The sequence below is a fragment of the Schistocerca serialis genome, chromosome 5 (assembly GCF_023864345.2).
Source record: "Schistocerca serialis cubense isolate TAMUIC-IGC-003099 chromosome 5, iqSchSeri2.2, whole genome shotgun sequence".
Lineage (NCBI taxonomy): Eukaryota > Metazoa > Arthropoda > Insecta > Orthoptera > Acrididae > Schistocerca > Schistocerca serialis.
The window spans coordinates 217,730,201-217,752,310 of NC_064642.1; the positions used below are offsets into that span (position 1 = coordinate 217,730,201).

At 40.7% G+C, this 22,110-nt stretch overlaps 1 protein-coding gene across 2 annotated transcripts in view; it reads left to right on the forward strand.

Annotated features, from left to right (window-relative positions):
* The window catches only part of LOC126480990 (uncharacterized), a 251,807-nt gene that overhangs the window by 35,184 nt on the left and 194,513 nt on the right, over positions 1-22,110 (forward strand). For both annotated transcript variants that reach the window (XM_050104429.1, XM_050104428.1), the window contains exons 8-9: positions 4,184-4,399; positions 4,504-4,596. In XM_050104429.1, the coding sequence (XP_049960386.1) occupies positions 4,184-4,399; positions 4,504-4,596 (309 nt within the window). The remainder of the gene's footprint in view (positions 1-4,183; positions 4,400-4,503; positions 4,597-22,110) is intronic.

Genomic DNA, 22,110 nt, shown 5'->3' on the forward strand with positions numbered 1-22,110 from the left:
AGAGAGTATTCTAATCAACATTGTCAAAAGCTTTCTCTAAGTCTACAAATGCTAGAAATGTAGGTTTGCCTTTTCTTAATCTATTGTCTAAGATAAGTTGTAAGGTCACTATTGCCTCACGTGTTCCAGCATTTCTACAGAATCCAAACTGATCTTCCCCGAGGTCGGCTTCTACCAGTTTTTCCATTCGTCTGTAAAGAATTCGCATTAGTATTTTGCAGCTGTGACTTACTAAACTGATAGTTCGGTAATTTTCACATCTGTCAACACCTGCTGTCTTTGGGATTGGAATTATTATATTCTTCTTGAAGTCTGAGGGTATTTTGCCTGTCTCATACATTTTGCTCACCAGATGGTAGAGTTTTGTCAGGACAGGCTCTCCCAGGGCCGTTAGTAGTTCCAATGGAATGTTGTCTACTCCCGGGGCCTTGTTTCAACTCGGGTCTTTCAGTGCTCTGTCAAACTCTTCACGCAGTATCGTATCTCCCATTTCATCTTCATCTACATCCTCGTCCATTTCCATAATAATGTCCTCAAGTACATCACCCTTGTATAGACCCTCTATATACTCCTTCCACCTTTCTGCTTTCCCTTCTTTGCTTAGGACTGGGTTTCCATGTGAGCTCTTGATATTCATACAAGTGGTTCTCTTTACTCCAAAGGTCTCTTTAATTTTCCTGTAGGCAGTATCTATCTTACCCTTCGTGAGATAAGCCTCTAGCCATCCTTGCTTAGCCATTTTGCACTTCCTGTCGATCTTATTTTTGAGACATTTGTATTTCTTTTTGTCTGCTTCATTTACGTTGTTTTTATAATTTCTCCTTTCATCACTTAAATTCAATATTTCTTCTATTACCCAAGGATTTCTACTAGCCCTCGTCTTTTTACCTACTTGACCCTCTGCTGCCTTCACTACCCCATCCCTCAGAGCTACCCGTTCTTCTTCTACTGTATTTCTTTCCCCCCATTCCTCTCAATTGTTCCCTTATGCTCTCTCTGAAACTCTCTACAAGCTCTGGTTCTTTCAGTTTATCCAGGTCTCATCTCCTTAAATTCCCACCTTTTTGCAGTTTCTTCAGTTTTAATCTACAGTTCATAACCAATAGATTGTGGTCAGAGTCCACATCTGCCCCTGGAAATGTCTTACAATTTAAAACCTGGTTCCTAAATCTCTGTCTTACCATTATATAATCTATCTGAAACCTTTTAGTGTCTCCAGGCTTCTTCCATGTACACAATCTTCTTTTATGATTCTTGAACCAAGTGTTAGCTATGGTTAAGTTATGCTCTGTGCAAAATTCTACCAGATGACTTCCTCTTTCATTCCTTATCCCCATTCCATATTCACCTACTACTTTTCCTTCTCTTCCTTTTCCTACAATCGAATTCCAGTCACCCATGACTATTAAATTTTCGTCTCCCTTCACTACCTGAATAATTTCTTTTATCTCATCATACATTTCTTTGTCATATGCAGAGCTAGTTGGCATACAAACTTGCACTACTGTTGTAGACATGGGCTTCGTGTCTATCTTGGCCACAATAATGCGTTCACTATGCTGTTTGTAGTAGCTTACCTGCACTCCAACTTCTTTATTCATTCTTAAACCTACTCCTGCATTACCCCTGTTTGATTTTGTATTTATAACCCTGTATTCACCTGACCAAAAGTCTTGTTCCTCCTGCCACCGAACTTCGCTAATTCCCACTGTATCTAACTTTAACCTATCCATTTCTCTTCTTAAATTTTCTAACCTACCTGCCTGATTAAGGGATCTGACATTCCGCGCTCCGATCCATAGAACACCAGTTTTCTTTCTCCTGATAACGACGTCCTCTTGAGTAGTCCCCACCTGGAGATCCAAATGAACTATTTTACCTCCGGAATATTTTACCCAAGAGGACGCTATCATCATTTAACCATACAGTAAAGCTGCATGCCCTCGAGAAAAATTACAGCTGTATTTTCCCCTTGCTTTCAGCCGTTCGCAGTACCACCACAGCAAGGCTGTTTTGGTTAGTGTTACAAGACCAGATCAGTCAAACATCCAGACTGTTGCCCCTGCAACTACTGAAAAGGCTGCCGCCCCTCTTCAGGAACCACACGTTTGTCTGGCCTCTCAACAGATACCCTGCCTATGGTACGGCTATCTGTATCGTTGAGGCACACAAGCCTCCCCACTAACGGCAAGGTCCATGTTTCATGGGGGGGACGTTAGGCATAAAATTCTTCTTTTTTTTTTTGTGGAGGCAAACAATTTAGTAAACAGCTTGAACTCGGGATAGGTAACTGTAGACATGCCTCAGAAATACTGACTATAAAGTACAATTCGTAAATCAGAAGAATTACATCTGCATTCTATACCCTTAGATTGGTATAGTAACAACCACAAGCCCACACACACTGACAGAACTCAACTCAAGTAGTACCAGGCAAAACACATTTATATATATAACAATGGCCAACCAGGATAAGAAGTCAAAATAGCCACCACGTGACACCAAGTGACGTGCACACTAATCAGATGCTAACCATGATTTCTCATAAAATTCAGCGCCCATTGACAAATGCTTGCCTAGAGAGCACTGAAAGAAGGATGTAATGAAGATTACTCATAGTTGGAAACCCACGGGTATCATCCAGCAGATGCCACTGCGCCCAATACTTGCAAAGGTCAGACTGGACTCCAACCCGGCACCACAATGGACACGAACTGCTTGCAACTTCAATAGCAGAGGACACGCCGAATACTGTGCATCCTGCCGAAGTAGCTTTAAATGAGTAATGTTCACGGCTTCAACCAACACTCGGCCCCGCCAAACCTGCAGGGAGCGAAAGCACCATTTTTGCCAACAGACCACGGCAGGTGCTTGGCCACAACAACATGCTGCCTCACTTGTGCTCTTCGCCACCTGCGCTACACTCTCCTCTTCTCTAGGTCAACGCAGCCCTTAACTACCTTCTCCTCCAACCTACCCTTGACTGGTGACAGTAACGCTCCATGTGCTCTTGCGGCCAGAGGGATTCCAAATTCGCGGGGATCACGCGAAATTAAATGGGGGTGCACGATACAGTATGTCCCCACTTATCTCTGTGCTGTGAGTATTTTATGATGATAAACTCAGATATTAGTCTCTAAACATGAATAGGTCTCACTATTATGTTAACAGACACATACGTGTGTACTACATAGGTATAAAAATTCAAACACATTCAGAGTGATGGAACAGATCAACTGATGGCAATAATGGACATTTTTGAATGTATCCTAAGCCCTTGTTCACGTGTATACCCAACAATTGTGTTGTAAAGGTAGGTTAAAGTATCACATTAGTGCAGTCATTTCCATTACCTCAACAAACAAAATTGCAAGTTTCTGCCTAGCAGTTGCTTTCCATTTGTGTCACGACACCAAGCTGTGATTGCAGCCCACCTTGACTTGTGGTCACAGCACATGCTGGGCCAACCATATCTGCTCTGTCCAATGTTTTCTATTCTTGCTTGCTTGTTCAATATGAATCCCAAGATTATTTATTCTTTTCTGTAACATGTAGTATGGTAGTGAATTGGCCTCATTATAATGAGCTATTTATATTTTGTTCAGTTTTTGCCATAGGTATAACAAGTGTGAAGCTTTAATGTCAAATTATCATCATTCTCTTGTGAAAAACAGCTTGAGTTATCAATGGTTCATCAATCCATATTGAGCACCACACTTTATCATATTGTGTAATCAGATTCTTTGCGTCACTAACTTGTTACATTGATTCCCTTCCCTGTTTATAGATATAAGACCACATTCAGAAGTTGAATCCAACCCCTTGTAAGCAGCTTATGACATCCAATTTACATGCTAGCAGCTATTTTCCTTTTGTAATTGATCTAAATTGCACCCCCTGCGAAGAAGGTCGGCATCTTAGAGGCAGCAGCAGCGAAACGACATGTTACGATTTTGTAGATTTGCTCCATAGTTCACTATACTGGAGATGACATATTAATCATCAGTAAACAGGAATACATCTCAGCACACTGAAACGGCCGTCTGAAAAGATGAAAAATGGCTAAAATTGTGATGACCTTGTACTGTAGTTTTACTTGAATGAAAAGCAGTGCTTAAGAGGCTTATGAAATTTCTGTACAAATGTCATTAATATGCTTTACCATGCTTTTTTTTTTTTTTAGGTTGTCAGGTCTGAATGCTCCCCTAAAGAAGGAGGACTTTCAGATGACACTTTCCAACCGAGGACCATAGATGGTCATTCAACCACAACTGGTGCCTCTGGTGTAGATGTATATAACCCTCAGCTCAACCATGTGACAGAATTTGCACTTTCAGAAATCAACAAAAAACTAAATGTAGCCCACACTCTTTTAAGCCTGATTAATGTTCACACTGAGGTAAGTACCTGCCCCATTTCAAATAAAGTAGTCTCTGATGATCAACATTTTTCATCACTTGAAATATGTTTCCCAAGACATGCTATATTTTCTTTCTCTTGTAGATCAATGATAATATCAACACGTACTTGACTCTTAAAATTGCACCATGTGTGGATGGAAATGAAGCAGGAGTCAGCTGCAGACCCCAGATTACAGTAAGTGCTGCTTGTATGCTTTTCTTTGATTAACAGTAATGTCAGATATTACTATTGTGCTGAAATTTATTGAACATTATTTTCAGTGAAAATGTATGTTCCCGTTTAACTACAGATTATATCAAATTGACGAGGATGTTGTTGTCATAACATTTTGAGTCTTCCTGTTGTTTCTAAAGATATATCAAGCTTTGACACACACACACACACACACACACACACACACACACACACACCTGTGTGTGTGTGTGTGTGTGTGTGTGTGTGTAGGCGTGCGCGCGCGCTTGCAGTACTGTTCTGTTGATTTATTTTTCTAGAAATATTTATATATTTGTTTTGTTAGCTTGTTCTCATTCATACAGTAGAGGTGTTCAAAAAAAGAGACTAAAATTTGCTTTGCCATTACTGTTGATATTTTTGTGTGTATTCTGGTAGAGCATCTTGTTACTTCTCATTTCCCAACGCACTGTTGCTTGTGTGGTAGCCATTACTTTTGCAAGAATCCGTCTTTGCAGTCTCTCTCTCTCTTCTGTCAAGTAGGCCATTGTTAAGCATTCAATTGGATATAAACATTTTGGTCTTACCATTGCAGTATAGTGTTCTAGTTTTGTATTTATAAAGTTGCATTTTATATTTTTAGTTATTTGTTTTTTTGGAATTCAGAGACAACACTGTATTTTCTGCTTTCAACAATTCACAGCTTCAAATTGCAGAATGAAAAGTGTCACATAAACATTACAACTTTTGAGTACATAAAACCATACAAATTTATTAACAAAGTTGAGTGACGTGCTTGTCATTGCAGTGTTTGCTTTCTGTGATTATGTATGCAGTATGATACTACTTAGATGCCCTCCACTATTCTGCAGGCACACTCTTGTTCTTTAGATGAATTATTTCATAAATGTTTTGACATACTTGCACCTCCTAGTTCTGAAATTACTTTCTGAATCCCAACCTTGAGTTCTGGAAGTGATTGTGATATGTTGGTTTACACATGAGATTTCAAATACCACAGCAGAAAGAGGTGGTGTTAAATCACAAGATTTGGGTGGTCAATTCACATCACTGTTGTGGGAAATCATCTAGCCAGGGAGCCTCTCTCACAGCAAGTTGATGGTTGTAATCAATGTGTGACAGTTTGTGTCATCCTGTCGAAACAAAACCTCTTCAGCACTCACATGCTCCAACTCAGATCACAAAACTCTTTTTAACATTTTGTAGTATCATTCGCCATCCAATCTTAATCCACTTCTGATGCCATCTTTGAAGAAGTACAGACCAGTTACACCCCCAGCCCAAATGTCACATCCCAGTCACTCTTGTGGATGTAATGCCTTTTGTATAACAACTCAAGAGTTTCTTGTGCCCCAAATGCTTCAATTTTGCTTTTTCATAAAACCATTCCACAGAAAGTTCACTTCATTATTTTCCTGATGAACTTGTGTGCTATTTGCTTCAAAAACACCCAGTGGGCAAATTCTTCGCATTTTACGTGATTATTTGTCTTCAGTTATTGTGTCAATTGGATTTTATAAGTCGAAAATTGCAGATCTCCTTTCAGAATTCTTTGCATGCTGGACCTTGGAATGTCCAGTAGTTGTGAACATTAGTGAATAGATTTCACCACACTTGCAGCAATATTATTACGCATGGTGGTGATATTTTCCACAGAATGGCTAACATGAAGATTCCCTGGGGTTTTAATGTCCTCAACTGAACCGATTTTCTCAAATTTAGGAGGCATACTCAACACAGTCGACTCATTCGGTGCATTATGTTGACAAAAGATTCCACGAAGTAGTTTGCAAACAGTCTCTGCATAATATACACCATGTGTGTAATAAGTTTTTATAATGGCAATGAGCTGCTGCATCATGAAGCACCCCATAGTAACTACAAAGAGAACAGAAGCAAATTGTGCAAAGTTCAATGCTGCCAACTTACTAGAACAGATATTGCAGCCGTTTCAAAAGTCACATTCCTTATGGGGCACTCTTTACTGTGTTTAAAGTAAACAGTACTCTAGAGAAAACAACAGTATTTATTGTAATATTCAATACAGCTGCCAGATAAATTTTTTTTGGAGTTCAACTGATTGCATCACATTCTATCAGTTATTTTATAGATCAGAGGGTTGAGCTTATGATTGTTGATGCACCATAGACTGTAGATAGTAGATGAGGATCACGAGCCCATGAGAGTCAGTCACAACATACAAGCACACTCCTGAAATATATAATTGTGCTATATACAAACCCATAGGTTGCCTACTGCCAGCCCCCCCCCCCCTCTCTCTCTCTCTCCTCTCTCTCTCTCTCTCTCTCTCTCTCTCTCTCACACACACACACACACACACACACACACACACACACACACACACACCTGAAGGAGGCAGGTCCTTCAAAAGGTACTATGCTTTACTCATGAATGTCATGGTTTGGAGTAAAATGTTCTAAGAATTTCAACATGATGTACAATATAGTATTTTATACAATACTGTTTATTATATGTTTCATCTTCTGGTTACATAAATAGTGATGTTACAACTTTTGTCTTCAATGGTTTGTTTAAAAAGCAATAGAAAGGAGGAATAGTGAAATATTAGGAAACTAAATTACAAATAAAGCTAATTTCTACATGGAATTATATCTACTTGAATGCATTACTGAATAACTCTTTGACTGAAAATGCCAGGTTAGGTGCTCATAATGTGAATATATTTGTATTTTCATCATGTCAGAACAGGAAAGAATGTTAAGAGCAAGAGATGAGAGAGAGAGGAGGGGTGGGGGGGGGGGGGGGGGGGGGGGGGAGATCAAAGTGTATGATTTGAAATCCATTGGGACTAGTATCTGTTATTAACTGCATAACAGTATAAAGTTGGTAACTAGTAATCGCACACTTTAAGATGGCGCATTTGTGGAGTGCGCTGGGAGCAAAAGCTTTCTGTCGGCTCGTAGCATAGTGACTGCTGGGCCAAGTCAGGGCAAAAGAAATGAACGTGTAATGAGTTAATGCTTCGCAGACGTGACAGGAAAGTCAATGATGAACTGCTAGAGTGACCAGGTACAGCCTCTTCACTCATTTGTCTCAGTAATAATAATAATAATAATAATAATAATAATAATAATACCACCACCCAATATGCGCAACACTGCACATGAATCAACTCTATTTTCACAGTGGCTGTTTTATCATTATGGGACACAGTATTGTTATGCATCTAAGGTTAGCAATGGGAGTAAACATTCCATACTGGTCCGAAGTTAGCTGAATTTCAGCAGCCAGTAAAGGAACTCTTTAAAGTGTGTGATTAGTGTGTTACAGAATAAAGTTTGTATCTCTTAAATCTTATTTTATTTTAATTTTCTTATACAATCACAAACTAGGTGCAGTCATGTACAAACATAATACTGGTAATAAATGAAAGTCCATATGCTTCTGTTGTCATTTCCAGTATGAGCCCATCAAGTGCATGTAGTAGTTCTCCATCGTGTAAGCCAGTTGTTCTGCCTTTATTCTTTATTAATGTCCCTAAAATATCTAATATTAATTAATGTGTATAAAATGTACAACATTTTTCTTGTAGTATTCAGCAGTTTAATTGACCTGTCACTACGGCACTTACTTAATCTAAATAACTGTACATATTAGTAAATTCATGCTAAGTAGTTTCAGTTTTTTGTCATACAGAAGTTTAAACTAAAAATAGCACTACCAGGAGCTGTTAGTAAAATATTACTTTGATCAGAGACATAATTTTCTGAAGTAACCAAAAGATGTCAGTCGGCAGCATGGCGACTGATATGCTGTTCGTTTTCAGTATACAAATTGAAAAGTGTTGGTGCCAAAATGAAAACTGCGAAAATTGGAACAACAAGAAGCATAGTAGAAAGTAAATACATTAAATGAGTAATATATCATAAATATGCAAATAACAAAGTATAATAGCTAAACAAACCTGTTATTTTGCATAGCCAAGATGCATAATTGAAACTGCAGTTAATATACTAGCTGAAAATTATAATATGTATTACGCCAATTGATGATGGGTGAAAGTCCAAAACACATATTGGCATAAATAAAAATATGTGAAAAGAGCCTTGTAACGATATGTGAAAAGAGCCTTGTAACGGTATTTCTTAAAAATCATATAATCCACAGCCATGGATCTCAACAAACAATAAAATGGAGAAATTATTCTTAAAGCTCATCTTTTATCTCTCTCCTCCCTGTTTTATATTGTCTCTTTGTTGGGGTTCATTTTATGCTGCTTTACACTTGTCTAATAATAACTTCATTTAATAGTTCTTTCATATTGGGTGTTTAGTGCAAAACTGCAGCCTCTAGCTACCAGTTTGCTACTTGCAAATCACACCTGCCGGCTTTGTCGTCTGCTCTACTTTTAGTGTTTTTATGTAAAGATAATCTACACTCAGAACTAACAGAGACTAGCCACAGTTTATTCAACAAATTGAGATATGTTACAGAATGCTCCTTGGAGCTGTGCAAACTGTAAGAAACAATCCAACCACAGTCCAGTTACATATTGTTAAGAGTTCAGCCAGTTACTAACAGATTCCGAAAAGGAAACTAATGGTGTCGGAAGAGGAAACACCAATAAATAGGGTTTACAGAGAGAACAAAAACAGTAGACCAATTGGCACAGAATGGCACTGTGACAGAATTAAAAGTGGTTCAGAGTGGCTCTGGACCAACTTATACACATGATTCCGATAGCCCTGACCCTGTTAGAGGATGCTCTTGTGACTAGCACCATTTGGGTAGTGGCACCTTGGTAGCCAACAATGTCACATTAGCTACTCAATTTCTGTAGGCACATTGATGACAGGTGGCATCACTACATCCTGATCCCCAGCCACCCATCCACCCACCCTCCCTCCTCACCAGCAGCAATGCCAGGCATGAAGAAGCCTATGGTAAGTGTTTTAGTGGAGCGCCACCAGAAAGGGTGCCAGGTCGGTGTCAGGTGTCATGGTGGAAGGCCAAAATGGGACGGAGCTAGGTGGAAGTTGCATGAGCCACCTTGTGATCAGAGGGTCTGTTGGGGGTAGAAAAGCAGGCAGCTGTTGAGCAGTGTGGTGGAGATGAAGCTGATTTTGGTAGTGCAGTATAAGCTTCTGGGCGGAGACCACGGCATACATATACATCATGGACTTGTAGCATGAGGAGATTATCCTGTGGATCCAAGTTGGGCAGCATCTGAGCTTGCAGGGTCACACAGGGGTACCCAGCCAGAAGCTTCAGCAATGATATGTGTTGGCAGTGGACACAGCAGAGGGTATGGTGAGAGTGATTGATCATGTAGCCAGCCAACTATAGAGGGTATTATGTGCAGACTTGGACATCATTTCCTTTTGGAGGTGAGTCTTAAAAATGCAGACAAAGCATTCAGCATGACTGTTAGGAGGGAGGGTGAACGAGCATGGCACAAGGATGTTGAATCCCTTTATGGCCACAAAACTGTTTGGAGTCATGGGAAGTGAACGTTGTACAATTATATGATGCCAAAGTGCGTGTGGTGCCTTCAAGGGCAACATTTTTTTTTCTGCTGCAATTGTAGTGGCAGTAAGGACCTGGAACATGCAGAACTCACAAGAGAAATGAGAAAAGGAATAAATCACAACCAACTGCTTGGAGCCCAGAAACGGGCCAGCAAAATCTACGTGGATACTCTCCCACAACTCCACAGCATCATGCCAAGGAGAGAGAACTGCTGTTAGGTACAGCTTGATGGTCCTGATAGGTGGAATTTTCATGAGCAAGGTCCACAATGTTGCAGTCGGAAACGGGTCAGAACATGTACTGTCTGCCAATCTTTTCATCCACGGTGTGCTGAAGGGGCAGTGTGCAGAGGTGCAGCACTCACGGCCAAAGAGAGGGAGGAATCAGAACACAGCAGTAGCCCTCATCAGAATCCCACAACAGAACCCCTTGGTTTAGGTGAAGTTGATTTTGCCATGGCCAGTAGGGCCGGGCCATCTGTGTTGCACAAAGTGAGTGAAGTGGCGTAATGTTTGATCATTATGATTGGTACCCATGATGTCATGTGATATTAAAGGGAAAGCTGGAATGGCTGTATCCTGATTACAGTTGAGCTGGAAATGCTCCAATTCACGTTGGTCAAAGGCTGGTCAGGTCACATGAGGACATGGGACAGCAGGACTGCCCAATAGGGGATGTTGTTGTTGTTGTTGTTGTTGTGGTCTTCAGTCCTGAGACTGGTTTGATGCAGCTCTCCATGCTACTCTATCCTGTGCAAGCTTCTTCATCTCCCAATACCTACTGCAACCTACATCCTTCTGAATCTGCTTAGTGTATTGATCTCTTGGTCTCCCTCTACGATTTTTACCCTCCACCCTTCCCTCCAATGCTAAATTGGTGATCCCTTGATGCCTCAAAACATGTCCTACCAACCGATCCCTTCTTCTAGTCAAGTTGTGCCACAAACTTCTCTTCTCCCCAATCCTATTCAATACCTCCTCATTAGTTACATGATCTACCCACCTTATCTTCGGCATTCTTCTGTAGCACCAAATTTCGAAAGCTTCTATTCTCTTCTTGTCCAAACTGGTTATCGTCCATGTTTCACTTCCATACATGGCTACATTCCATACAAATACTTTCAGAAACGACTTCCTGACACTTAAATCTATACTCGATGTTAACAAATTTCTCTTCTTCAGAAACGATTTCCTTGCCATTGCCAGTCTACATTTTATATCCTCTCTACTTCGACAATAGGGGATAGAATAATGAAAGTCAGACTAGCACAGCACCTAATGCTGGAAGTGTTGGGTGATTCTGTCTGGTAGCCAGTGCCTGGGTCCAAAGATGATGAACAAAAGTCGATGGTCTGTGACGAGATGAAATTTCTGTCCATAAAGGAATAATTCACATTTCTGGACCACATAGACAATAGTGAGGGCTTCCATTCTCCCATGTATGTTAAGAAAGGCTGCAGCAAAAAAATACCTCCACGGGTTGTATTAGAGTCCTCTAGCTGCCAGCCTCTGTAGTTGGACCTCTGTTTGTCCATCTTTTCAGAGATGGTTGTGGGACTCGGCTGTTCAAAACAGGCTGTCAAATTAACCCTTTAACTGCTCTGGACGTGTTAATGCCCACGCCTTTGTACCTGCACCTGTCCCTGTGCTCTGAACGTGTTTACGCACTCCACCAGTCGTTCTACCTGGTTCGTTGAACATTGAGAGTACCAGGTAGAAGGACTGGTGGTGCGCGTAAACACGTTCAGAGCACACAGGGACAGGTACAAAGGCACACACGTTAACACATCCAGAGCAGTTAAAGGGGTAAACACCTATCAGCCATCTAGTGTCTAAACTTATTTTATATGGCTACCAGTTTCGGCGATTTCCTACACCATCTTGATGCCTCTGACCAACATGTAGGAAGCTTCCACCTCAGTTCTGATCAAAACAGGGGCCAGCAATACTGGTATTTCAACAGCGATACATACTGCCACCATCTGATAGCAGAAACCTACTAATACCTGTATTGCTGGGCCCTGTTTTGATCAGAATTGAGGTGGAATCTTCCTACATGTGAGTCAGAGACCTGAAGACAGCATAATAAATTGCCAAAACTGGTAGCCAAATAAGATTAGTTTGGCAGCTAGACAGCTGAAAGTTGTTTAATTTGACATTATGGAGTTGGAGGTTGTGAAGCTGGTTTTCTGGAGTTGCATCTGTATCCAACATATTGTCAAATATTGTGGCGCTAAGGAACACCTTTTAGTAATTCATGCATAAAACAGTGGAATCTGGCAGGAGCTGATGACTTTCTAAAAGGTAACCAATTCTAACAGCAGAGGCTATATAATGTAATTGGATAGATAAAAAATGTCCTCACCAAATGGCTGCAGGAGAACTCACGTATAAAGGTATAGAAATTTGCCAGGTTTCGGAGCCAGCTGCTCCTCCTCCTTGCAGGAGGATTGAAAGAGAAGTATAGATCAGTGAAGGAAAAGGACTGATGAGGTTTAGGAAATGGGGAACGTTTGGAAGAGTCACCCAGAACTCCAGGTCATGGGAGACTTACAGAACGGGATGAGAAGGAAAGAATGATTGCTGGTGACTGCACCAGATGACAGTTGAAGACCTAAAAGCTTAAATGTACAAGATAAGGTAATATGCAAGACAGAGATTAATGACAAAATATCAAGTTAACAAGATTGGAAAGCCAAGTGCATTGTATACTATGTGATCAAAAGTATCCAGACACCACCAAAAACATATGTTTTTCGTATTAGGTGCATTGTGCTGTCACCTACTGCCAGGTTCTCCATATCAGCGACCTCAGTAATCATTAGACATCGTGAGAGAGCAGAGTGGGGCGCTCTGCAGAACTCACGGACTTCGAATGTGGTCAGGTGATTGAGTGTCACTTGTGTCATACGTCTGTATGTGAGATTTCCACACTCCTAAACATCCCTATGTCAACTTTTTCTGATGCGATACTGAAGTGGAAAAATGAAGTGACATGTACAGCACAAAAGCATACAGGTCGACTTTGTATGTTGACTGACAGAGACCGCTGACGGTTGAAGAGGGTCATAATGTGTAATAGGCAGACATCTATCGAGATCGTCGCACAGGAATTCCAAACTGCCTCAGGATCCACTGCACGTACTATGACAGTTAGGCGGAAGGTGATAAAACTTGGATTTCATCATCATGCTCATAAGCCATACATCATGCTGGTAAATGTCAAACGATGCCTCGCTTGGTGTAAAGAGTGTAAACATTGGACAATTAAACAGTGGAAAAACGCTGTGTGGGGTGACAAATCATAGTACACAATATGGCAATCCGATGGCAGGGCATCGGTATGGCGAATGCCCGGTGAACGTCACCTGCCAGCGTATGTAGTGGCAACAGTAAAATTCAGAGATGGTGGTGTTACAGTGTGCTCATGTTTTTCATGGAGGGGCCTTGCACCCCTTGTTATTTTGCATGGCACAATCATAGCACAGGCCTACATTGATGTTTTAAACACCTTCTTGCTTCCTGCTGTTGAAGAGCAATTCGGGGATGGCGATTGCATCTTTCAACACGATTGAACACCTGTTCATAATGCACGGCCTGTGGCGGAGAGGTTACATGACAATAACATCCTTGTAATGGACTGGCCTCCACAGAGTTCTGACCTAAATCCTATAGAACACCTTTGGGATGTTTTGGAACGCAGATTTCATGCCAGGCCTCACTGACCGATATCGATACCTCATCTCAGTGCAGCACTCCATCAAGCATGAAGAATGGGCTGTCATTCCCCAAGAAACCTTCCAGCACCTGACTGAATGTACGCTTGTGAGAGTGGAAGCTGTCATCAAGGGTAAGGGTGGGCCAACACCATATTGAATTCCAGCATTACTGATGGAAGGTGTCACGAACTTGTTTGTCTTTTCAGCCGGGTGTCCAGGTACTTTTGATCATATAGTGTATGTGGTAGATGTGGGTGGTATTGACAGGCCAGGAAATTAAAAATATAGAAAACTAAAAGGGAGTGAAGCAAGGAATAGTTACTGAGAAAAAATGCTGATACTGAAGAAGTTAACATATATTAAGGCGAGATGGGTAGCAAGAACCATGGGTTATGTAACACCTATTCCCACCTGTGTTCTGAGGAACTGGTGGCCGGGTGGAAGAATCCAAATGGCACATGTGCTGAAACAGGCACCGAGTTCACAGCTTTCATGTTGTAGAGCGTGCTCTGCAACAGGGTATTGTGTTGCCAGTATACACGTTTGGCGCCAGTATATACCCTTGCCTATGCCAGTTCATCCTAGATGATAACTTGGTGGTAGTCATGACAGTGTAAAAAGGTCAATCATTGTCAACTAACAGCTGGTACACAACATGTTGTTCCACAGGTGGCTCTCCCTTTCATAGTGTACGTTTTGACAGTTGCACGGGTGGTATAGATGATGGTAGGAGGGTGTATAGGGCAAGTCTTGCAGTGGAGATGGTCACAGGGTTAGAAGCCATAGGGTAAGAAATTGGATGCAGAAGGAGCATAGGTGCTGACAAGGATACTGTTGGGATTGGGATGGCGGCAAAAAGCTATTATAGGTGTGGTGGGCAAAATGTCTGACACAGTGGACCTCATTTCAGGGCGTTATTTTAGAAAGTAAAGCCTCATTAAAGTAGCTGATCAGAAAATTCAAGAAAAAAGGTACAAATAAAAATTTTCTGCATACTATGACCATAATGCAAAATCATTAAATGAATCTAAATATCAATAAATATGTGCACAAATCTATTTCTAGCAATGTAAACAAGACAATAATTACCTTTACTGAGCTTAGCTATTGCAGAAGGGGAAAAACATGAAACAACCAAAACCAAGACACAATGCACAATTGAAACAATTAAGTGATATCTCATGCATTAGGTGCCAAAAGTGAGCCTATTGGCACCAAACAGTTAATACAAGTGACGCTAGTTCACAGTGCCATGCAGATGTGGGACTTTCATATCCCTGTGAACTTGGTGAGGTAAATTTCTATTAGGTACACAGATGTTCCACTGATCATGAAAGGATGAAGTTCCACATAAAACAGCAACAAGTGAAGTGATCATACTTGATCAAAGATGAGTACATATCACAGTCCGTAAGAATGTCAGTCCAGTAATTTCCGAAGGTGAGTATACATTCAGTATTCATAAAGCACTGAGTCCTGGGAAGATTGAAGGTAGCTGCTAGGCAGTGTCACGGTGCGGCATAGTCTTGGCCTGAACCCTCCTACAGATGGGCCATCAAAGGCAGCTGGCACGAGTAGCCTAGAACTGAGCTGTGACTGCAACTGCCTGCTGGAGGTTTGAGCCATGACGTAAGTATGCAGCAGGTGGAGGAATATTCGTGGGTGCTTGATGCCCACATGACTCAAGGACACAAGCTAGTTCATTCGATAGCAGCACATTGCTGCTTCATGCTTGCCTATGAACAATGAAGGTGGTCCCTGCCTCATGTGGCAGTGTACTAGTAAGCCACTTAAACTGTCTCCAAGGGGAGGAGCCCCTGCATATCAAGGGCAGCCAGCAGGGCACAGACGTTGTGCTGGCAGTAGGAGTGGCCAACAAAAGGCCAGATGCTAGTCAAAGGGTTTGAGATGTGGTATGACAGAAGGATGCTGAAAATTAACTAGACTCTGCAATAATGAATTAGGAGATTCTCTACAGAATCAGTCAGGAAAAGGAGTGCATGGAATGCACTGACTGGAAAGAGGGACAGGATGAGAAGACATGTTTTAAGACATCAGGGAATAACCTCCATGGTACCAGAGGCAGCCCTACAGAACATAAACAAGTGCGACTCGGAAATGCTAAGATAAAGAGGTTCGCACAGGATGAAGTAGTCGTGGCAGAATAATACAGCGCTTTATGATAATCACCCAACTTCAACAAAAAGCATAGCATGATGTTGGGTCATTATGTTCAAGTCTATTTTGCTGTTTATAGAAGTCGGGTGATGACCAGGAAGTATTGTACTCATCTGTACATGGATGTTACTCTGAAACATATTCTTTTGATTGGATATGTATCTCTTTGATTTTTAACTGGCTGTTATATATTTTGTTGTTAATGTATACTGTTCTTGTGCTGTTAAAACTAAGGTAATGGCTTTCATAAGAAAGGAACCAGCCAGATCAACAATCAGTATATATGGTAAAATGTTGAAGGTAATGTCTCATTTCCAGTACACATACATATGAAGACAAGGATGTAACAAATAATATGAGGGCAACAACAAGAATCTTCAAAGGTAAAGAGAAGAAAGAGATGGAAATGAAATTTTGTAAAGTAATGGCTGTTCGCACCTTACTGAAAAGAACAGAATGTTGGCTCTGACAAAGAAATAAATAAAGAAAGAAAGGTCTTAGGTAATTGGAAACAGTAGAAATAAAGGTCCACCCATTTGTAAGAGGGTGCAGCAGACAAGATAAATTCAGTAACATCTTCATAAAGGCAGAACTGTTTGTGAAACAGATTTAGAGGAAGCTCTATAAAATAAAAATGAATGCAAGGAGTATGTTCTGAGCATGTCAGAAACAAAGGTCCCAAAGCACACCTTACATTATGAATCTTTCAGGAGACAATCAGTGGGAATACCAAGGACAAGATGGGGAAACTGAAACAGGTGCATTTTATGCTAACCTGGGAAGGTGGATGAAGAAGAAAATAAAACTATATTAAGTCTGTGAAACATGAGTTTCTCCAAGCATATAAAATGTTCAAATAATTTACAGGCAAGAATGCAGCTGGGTGATGTCTTTCACAACCACCGATATTTTTTTTTTTTTTTTTTTTTTTTTTTTTTTGAGTGGTGCACACACTATCATTTATAAGACACAAATGCAATGTGAAAGCATTGTGCAAGGAAATTTAAAACCTCAGTATGCGAGATGTATGCAGAAAAACAAAACACACACAAACCTCAGTGTGTGGGGGTATACACAAAAAGACAAAACACTCACATATGCACACACAACACATTTTTTATAGCACCACCACACAGCCAAAGATAAACAATGTCAAAAGTTATTGATGGTGAATATTAATTACCAATGGGTGAGCAAGTCACATTAACTCTGTCAGTCAGTTGTTTGACCACAATATATATTAATGGGGTCACTTGCTACTTTAATCTTAACTGCTTCCATAATAACACTATCCCAATAGTGAAATATGCATGCCAGAATTTCTGTGTTGTTAAATTTCATAGGATGACCAATGCCAAGGCAATGTTTTGCAGTAACAGATTTGCTCAGCTTTTTAAGTCTGGTTTTTATGTTCAACATACCAGTCCCTCACCTCCCCCTCCTCCCTCTCTCCCTCTCTCCCTCCTCTCCCTCTCTCCCTCCTCTCCCCTCTGCCCCCCTTCCCCGTTCCCCCCTTCTCGTCCCCTTATGATTTGACCAGTGTATCACAGTATCACATACCACCTCAGGGGATATGGTAGGCAACTGCCATTAGTTACAAATCCCAAAAGGGCTCTAATCTTAAATGGTTGTTGGAAAATGCACGTAACACAGTGTTTCCACAGAATATGACCATTACTGTTGGAAATGCTACCTAATGTAATGCATCACTTTTCTTCCCCAGTACGGGTTTTGTTATTTTAAATTTATTCAAAAGAGTAAAAATGGTATTGAAGAAAGGGTACGTAACATTGAGGATCAGAAAAGAAAACATGTAAGCTAGTCATAAAACTGAAAATAAGATATTGGTTTTCTTAGTCTTTTCCTAGGAATTTACTTTCTCATGCAAGAATTAGCTTCAGGCTAAGCAGTTGTCTCTAATATCAAAATATCAATTTCAGTCAAGGAGGCTGCTTGAATTTAAATGCTTTACCACACTGTGTAAGGAAAAAAGGCCATAGACTTTGGTGCCACCTCACTGTTTCTGCCACTCACCTGATTCACTGTTCGTCAGTAGTGGAATGCATAACTAACCTGTCTTTCACTGTAACTGTTCTGGTAAAAAGTGACTTTGAGGTGGGCTAACTCATCTGACAAACTGACAGGGTCTGAGATGATGTGGGCCCTATGGACCAGGGTGTGAAAGCTGAGGCCTGAAAATACAAATCAGTGCGAGGTGGCTTCCTGTAAACAGCACGTCTGAACATATTATTAGCCTCCCTCTTGACCAACACCTTAAGGAAGGGAAAGCAGCTATCCTTTTCCACCTCAATATGAGGCAAATTTTCGGATGGAGTTAATTTTGAAAAGCTGTTTAAATTCTCATTTCTATGAGGCCAAACAACAAAAGTATCATCTGCATTTCTGAAAAAGCACCTTGGTTTGCAAAGCTGCTGACTTCAGGGTACGTTCCTCAAAATCTTCCATAAACAGATAGGTAATAATAGATAACAAAGGCCTACCCCTTGCAGCTTCATTTGTCTGTCCATAGAACCTGTCATTGAATGAAAAGTAAATGGAAGTCAACACACGTCAAAATAGGTTAATCAATTCAGCACAAAACCTAACTCCAATTAACTGTAATGAGTCAGACAGAAGAACATGAGTGAAGATGGACACCACATAAAAACTGACTTAAATATTATAGTCACTCAAACACAGTCCCTGTAATCAACATAAGTGATCTGCTGAGTTCTTAATGTGATGTGCACACTAAACTATTAGTGGGCTCAACAGAGTAGCAATGTATTTTGTTATATGGTAGCACCTGTGCTACTGACAGTAGGTGTAAGAGGAATCCCTTCCTTGTGAATCTTCAGAAGACCATACAATCTAGACACTCCCAACTCTTTTTGTCCAGTCGGCATTGAGTATGTGATATACTGGCTCAGACAGTAAACACACCATCTTTTTATTTATTTTATTTATCCATTTAGATTTTTTTGCGTGGGGTCATCGATATGACAGCATTTGCAAATGTCAATTACATACAGAGCTTACAATTAGTATTATAGGTAGCAATTACAATGATCCAATAATGGAAACTCCATGTTAGAATATTGACAAAGTTAGGAAAAAATGATTGCATTAAAAATGACACATTAAGTTGCAGGCAAACACAATTAAGACACTTCCACATTAACTTTCGGCCACAGCCTTCATCGGGGGAGGGGGGGGGGGGGGGACCATAAGCACACATTCATTCACATAAACGACTACGGACCTTGCCATTGGTGGATAGGCTTGCGTGCCTCAGCGATACAGATAGCCGTACTGTAGGTGCAACCACATCGGAGGAGTCTCTGTTGAGAGGCCAGACAAACATGTGGTTCCTGAAGAGGGGCAGCAGCCTTTTCAGTAGTTGCGGGGGCAACAGTCTGACTGATGATTGAATGATCAGGCCTTGTAACACTAACCAAAATGGCCTTGCTGTGCTGGTACTGCGAATGGCTGCAAGCAAGAGGGAAACTACAGCTGTAATTTTTCCTGAAGGCATTTAGCTTTACTTTTTGGTTAAATGACGATGGCGTCCTCTTGTGTAAAATATTCTGGAGATAAAATAGTTCCCACTCGGATCTCCGGGCGGAGACTACAAAGGAGGTCGTCGTTATCAGGAGAAAGAAAACTGGCATTCTACGGATCGGAGCGTGGAATGTCACATCCCTTAATCGGGCAGGTCGGTTAGAAAATTTAAAAATGGAAATGGATCGGTTAAAGTTAGATATAGTGGGAATTAGTGAAGTTCGATGGCAGGAGGAACAAGACTTCTGGCCAGGTGAATACAGGGTTATAAATACAAAATCAAATAGGGGTCATGCCGGAGTAGGTTTATAAATGAATAAAAAAATAGGAGTGCGGGTAAGCTACTACAATCAGCATAGTGAACACATTATTGTGGCCAAGATACACACAAAGCCCACACCTACCACAGTAGTACAAGTTTATATGCCAATTAGCTCTGCAGATGACAAAGACATTGATGAAATGTATGGTGAGATAAAAGAAATTATTCAGATAGTGAAGGGAGACGAAAATGTAAAGCTCATGGGTGACTGGAATTTGATAGTAGGAAAAGGAAGAGAAGGAAACGTAGTAGATGAATATGGAATGGGGGTAAGAAATGAAAGAGAAAGCCGCCTGGTAGAATTTTGCACAGAGCATAACTTAATCATAGCTAACACTTGGTTCAAGAATCTTGAAAGAAGGTTATATACATGGAAGAGGCCTGGAGATACTAGAAGGTTGCAGATAGATTATGCAATGGTAAGACAGAGATTTAGGAACCAGGTTTTAAATTGTAAGACATTTCCAGGGGCAGATGTGGACTCTGACCACAATTTATTGATTATGAACTGTAGATCAAAAATGAAGAAACTGCAAAAAGGTGGGAATTTAAGGAGATGGAACCTGGATAGACTGACAGAACCAGAGGTTGTACAGAGTTTCAGGGAGAGCATAAGGGAACAATTGACAGGAATGGGGGAGAGAAATACAGTAGAAGATGAATGGGTAGCTCTGAGGGATGAAGTAGTGAAGTCAGCAGAGAATCAAGTAGGTAAAAAGACGAGGGCTGGTAGAAATCCTTGGGTAACAGAAGAAATATTGAATTTAATTGATGAAAGGAGAAAATATAAAAATGCAGAAAAAGAAGCAGGCAAAAAGGAATACAAACATCTAAAAAATGAGATCAACAGGAAGTGCAAAATGGCTAAACAGGGATGGCTAGAAGACAAATGAAAGGATGTAGAGGCTTATCTCACTAGGGGTAAGATAGATACTGCCCACATAAAATTAAAGAGACCTTTGGAGAAAAGAGAACCACTTGTATGAATATCAAGAGCTCAGATGGAAACCCAGTTCTAAGCAAAGAAGGGAAAGCAGAAGGGTGGAAGGAGTATATAGAGGGTCTATACAAGAGTGATGTTCTTGAGGACAGTATTATGGGAATGGAAGAGGATGAAGATGAAGATGATATGGGAGATATGATACTGCACAAAGAGTTTGACAGAGCACTGATAGACCTGCGTCGAAACAAGGCCGCGGGAGTACCCAACATTCCATTACAACTACTGACAGCCTTGGGACAGCCAGCCCTGACAAAACTCTACCATTTGGTGAGCAAGATGTATGAGACAGGCGAAATACCCTCAGACTTCAAGAAGAATATAATAATTCCAATCCCAAAGAAAGCAGGTGTTGACAGATGTGAAAATTACCAAACTATCAGTTTAATAAGTCATGGCTGCAAAATACTAATGCGAATTCTTTAGAGACAAATGGAAAAACTGGTAGAAGCCGACCTCAGGGAAGATCAGTTAAGATTCTTTATAAATACTGGAACACGTGAGGCAATAGTGACCTTACGACTTATCTTAGAAGTAAGATTAAGAAAAGGCAAACCTACATTTCTAGCATTTGTAGACTTAGAGAAAGCTTTTGACAATGTTGCCTGGAATAGTCTCTTTCAAATTCTGAAGGTGGCAGGGATAAAATACTGGGAGCGAAAGGCCATTTACAATTTCTATAGAAACCATATGGGAGTTATAAGAGTCAAGGGGCATGAAAGGGAAGCAGTGGTTGGGAGGGGAGTGAGACATGGTTGTAGCCTCTCCCTGATGTTATTCAATGTGTATATTGAGCAAGCAGTAAAGGAAACAAAAGAAAAATTCGGAGTAGGTATTAAAATCCCTGGAGAAGAAATGAAAACTTTGAGGTTCGCTGATGACCTTGTAATTCTGTCAGAGAGGGCAAAGGACTTGGGAGAGCAGTTGAACGGAATGGACAGTGTCTTGAAAGGAGGATATAAGATGAACATCAACAAAAGCAAAACGAGGATAGTGAAATGTAGTGGAATTAAGTCAGGTGATGGTGAGGGAATTAGATTAGGAAATGAGACACTTAAAGTAGTAAAAGAGTTTTGCTATTTGGGCAGCAAAATAACTGATGATGGTTGAAGTAGACAGGATATAAAATGCAGACTGGCAATGCCACGGAAAGACTTTCCGGAAAGAGAAATTTGCTAACATCGAGTATAGATTTAAGTGTCAGGA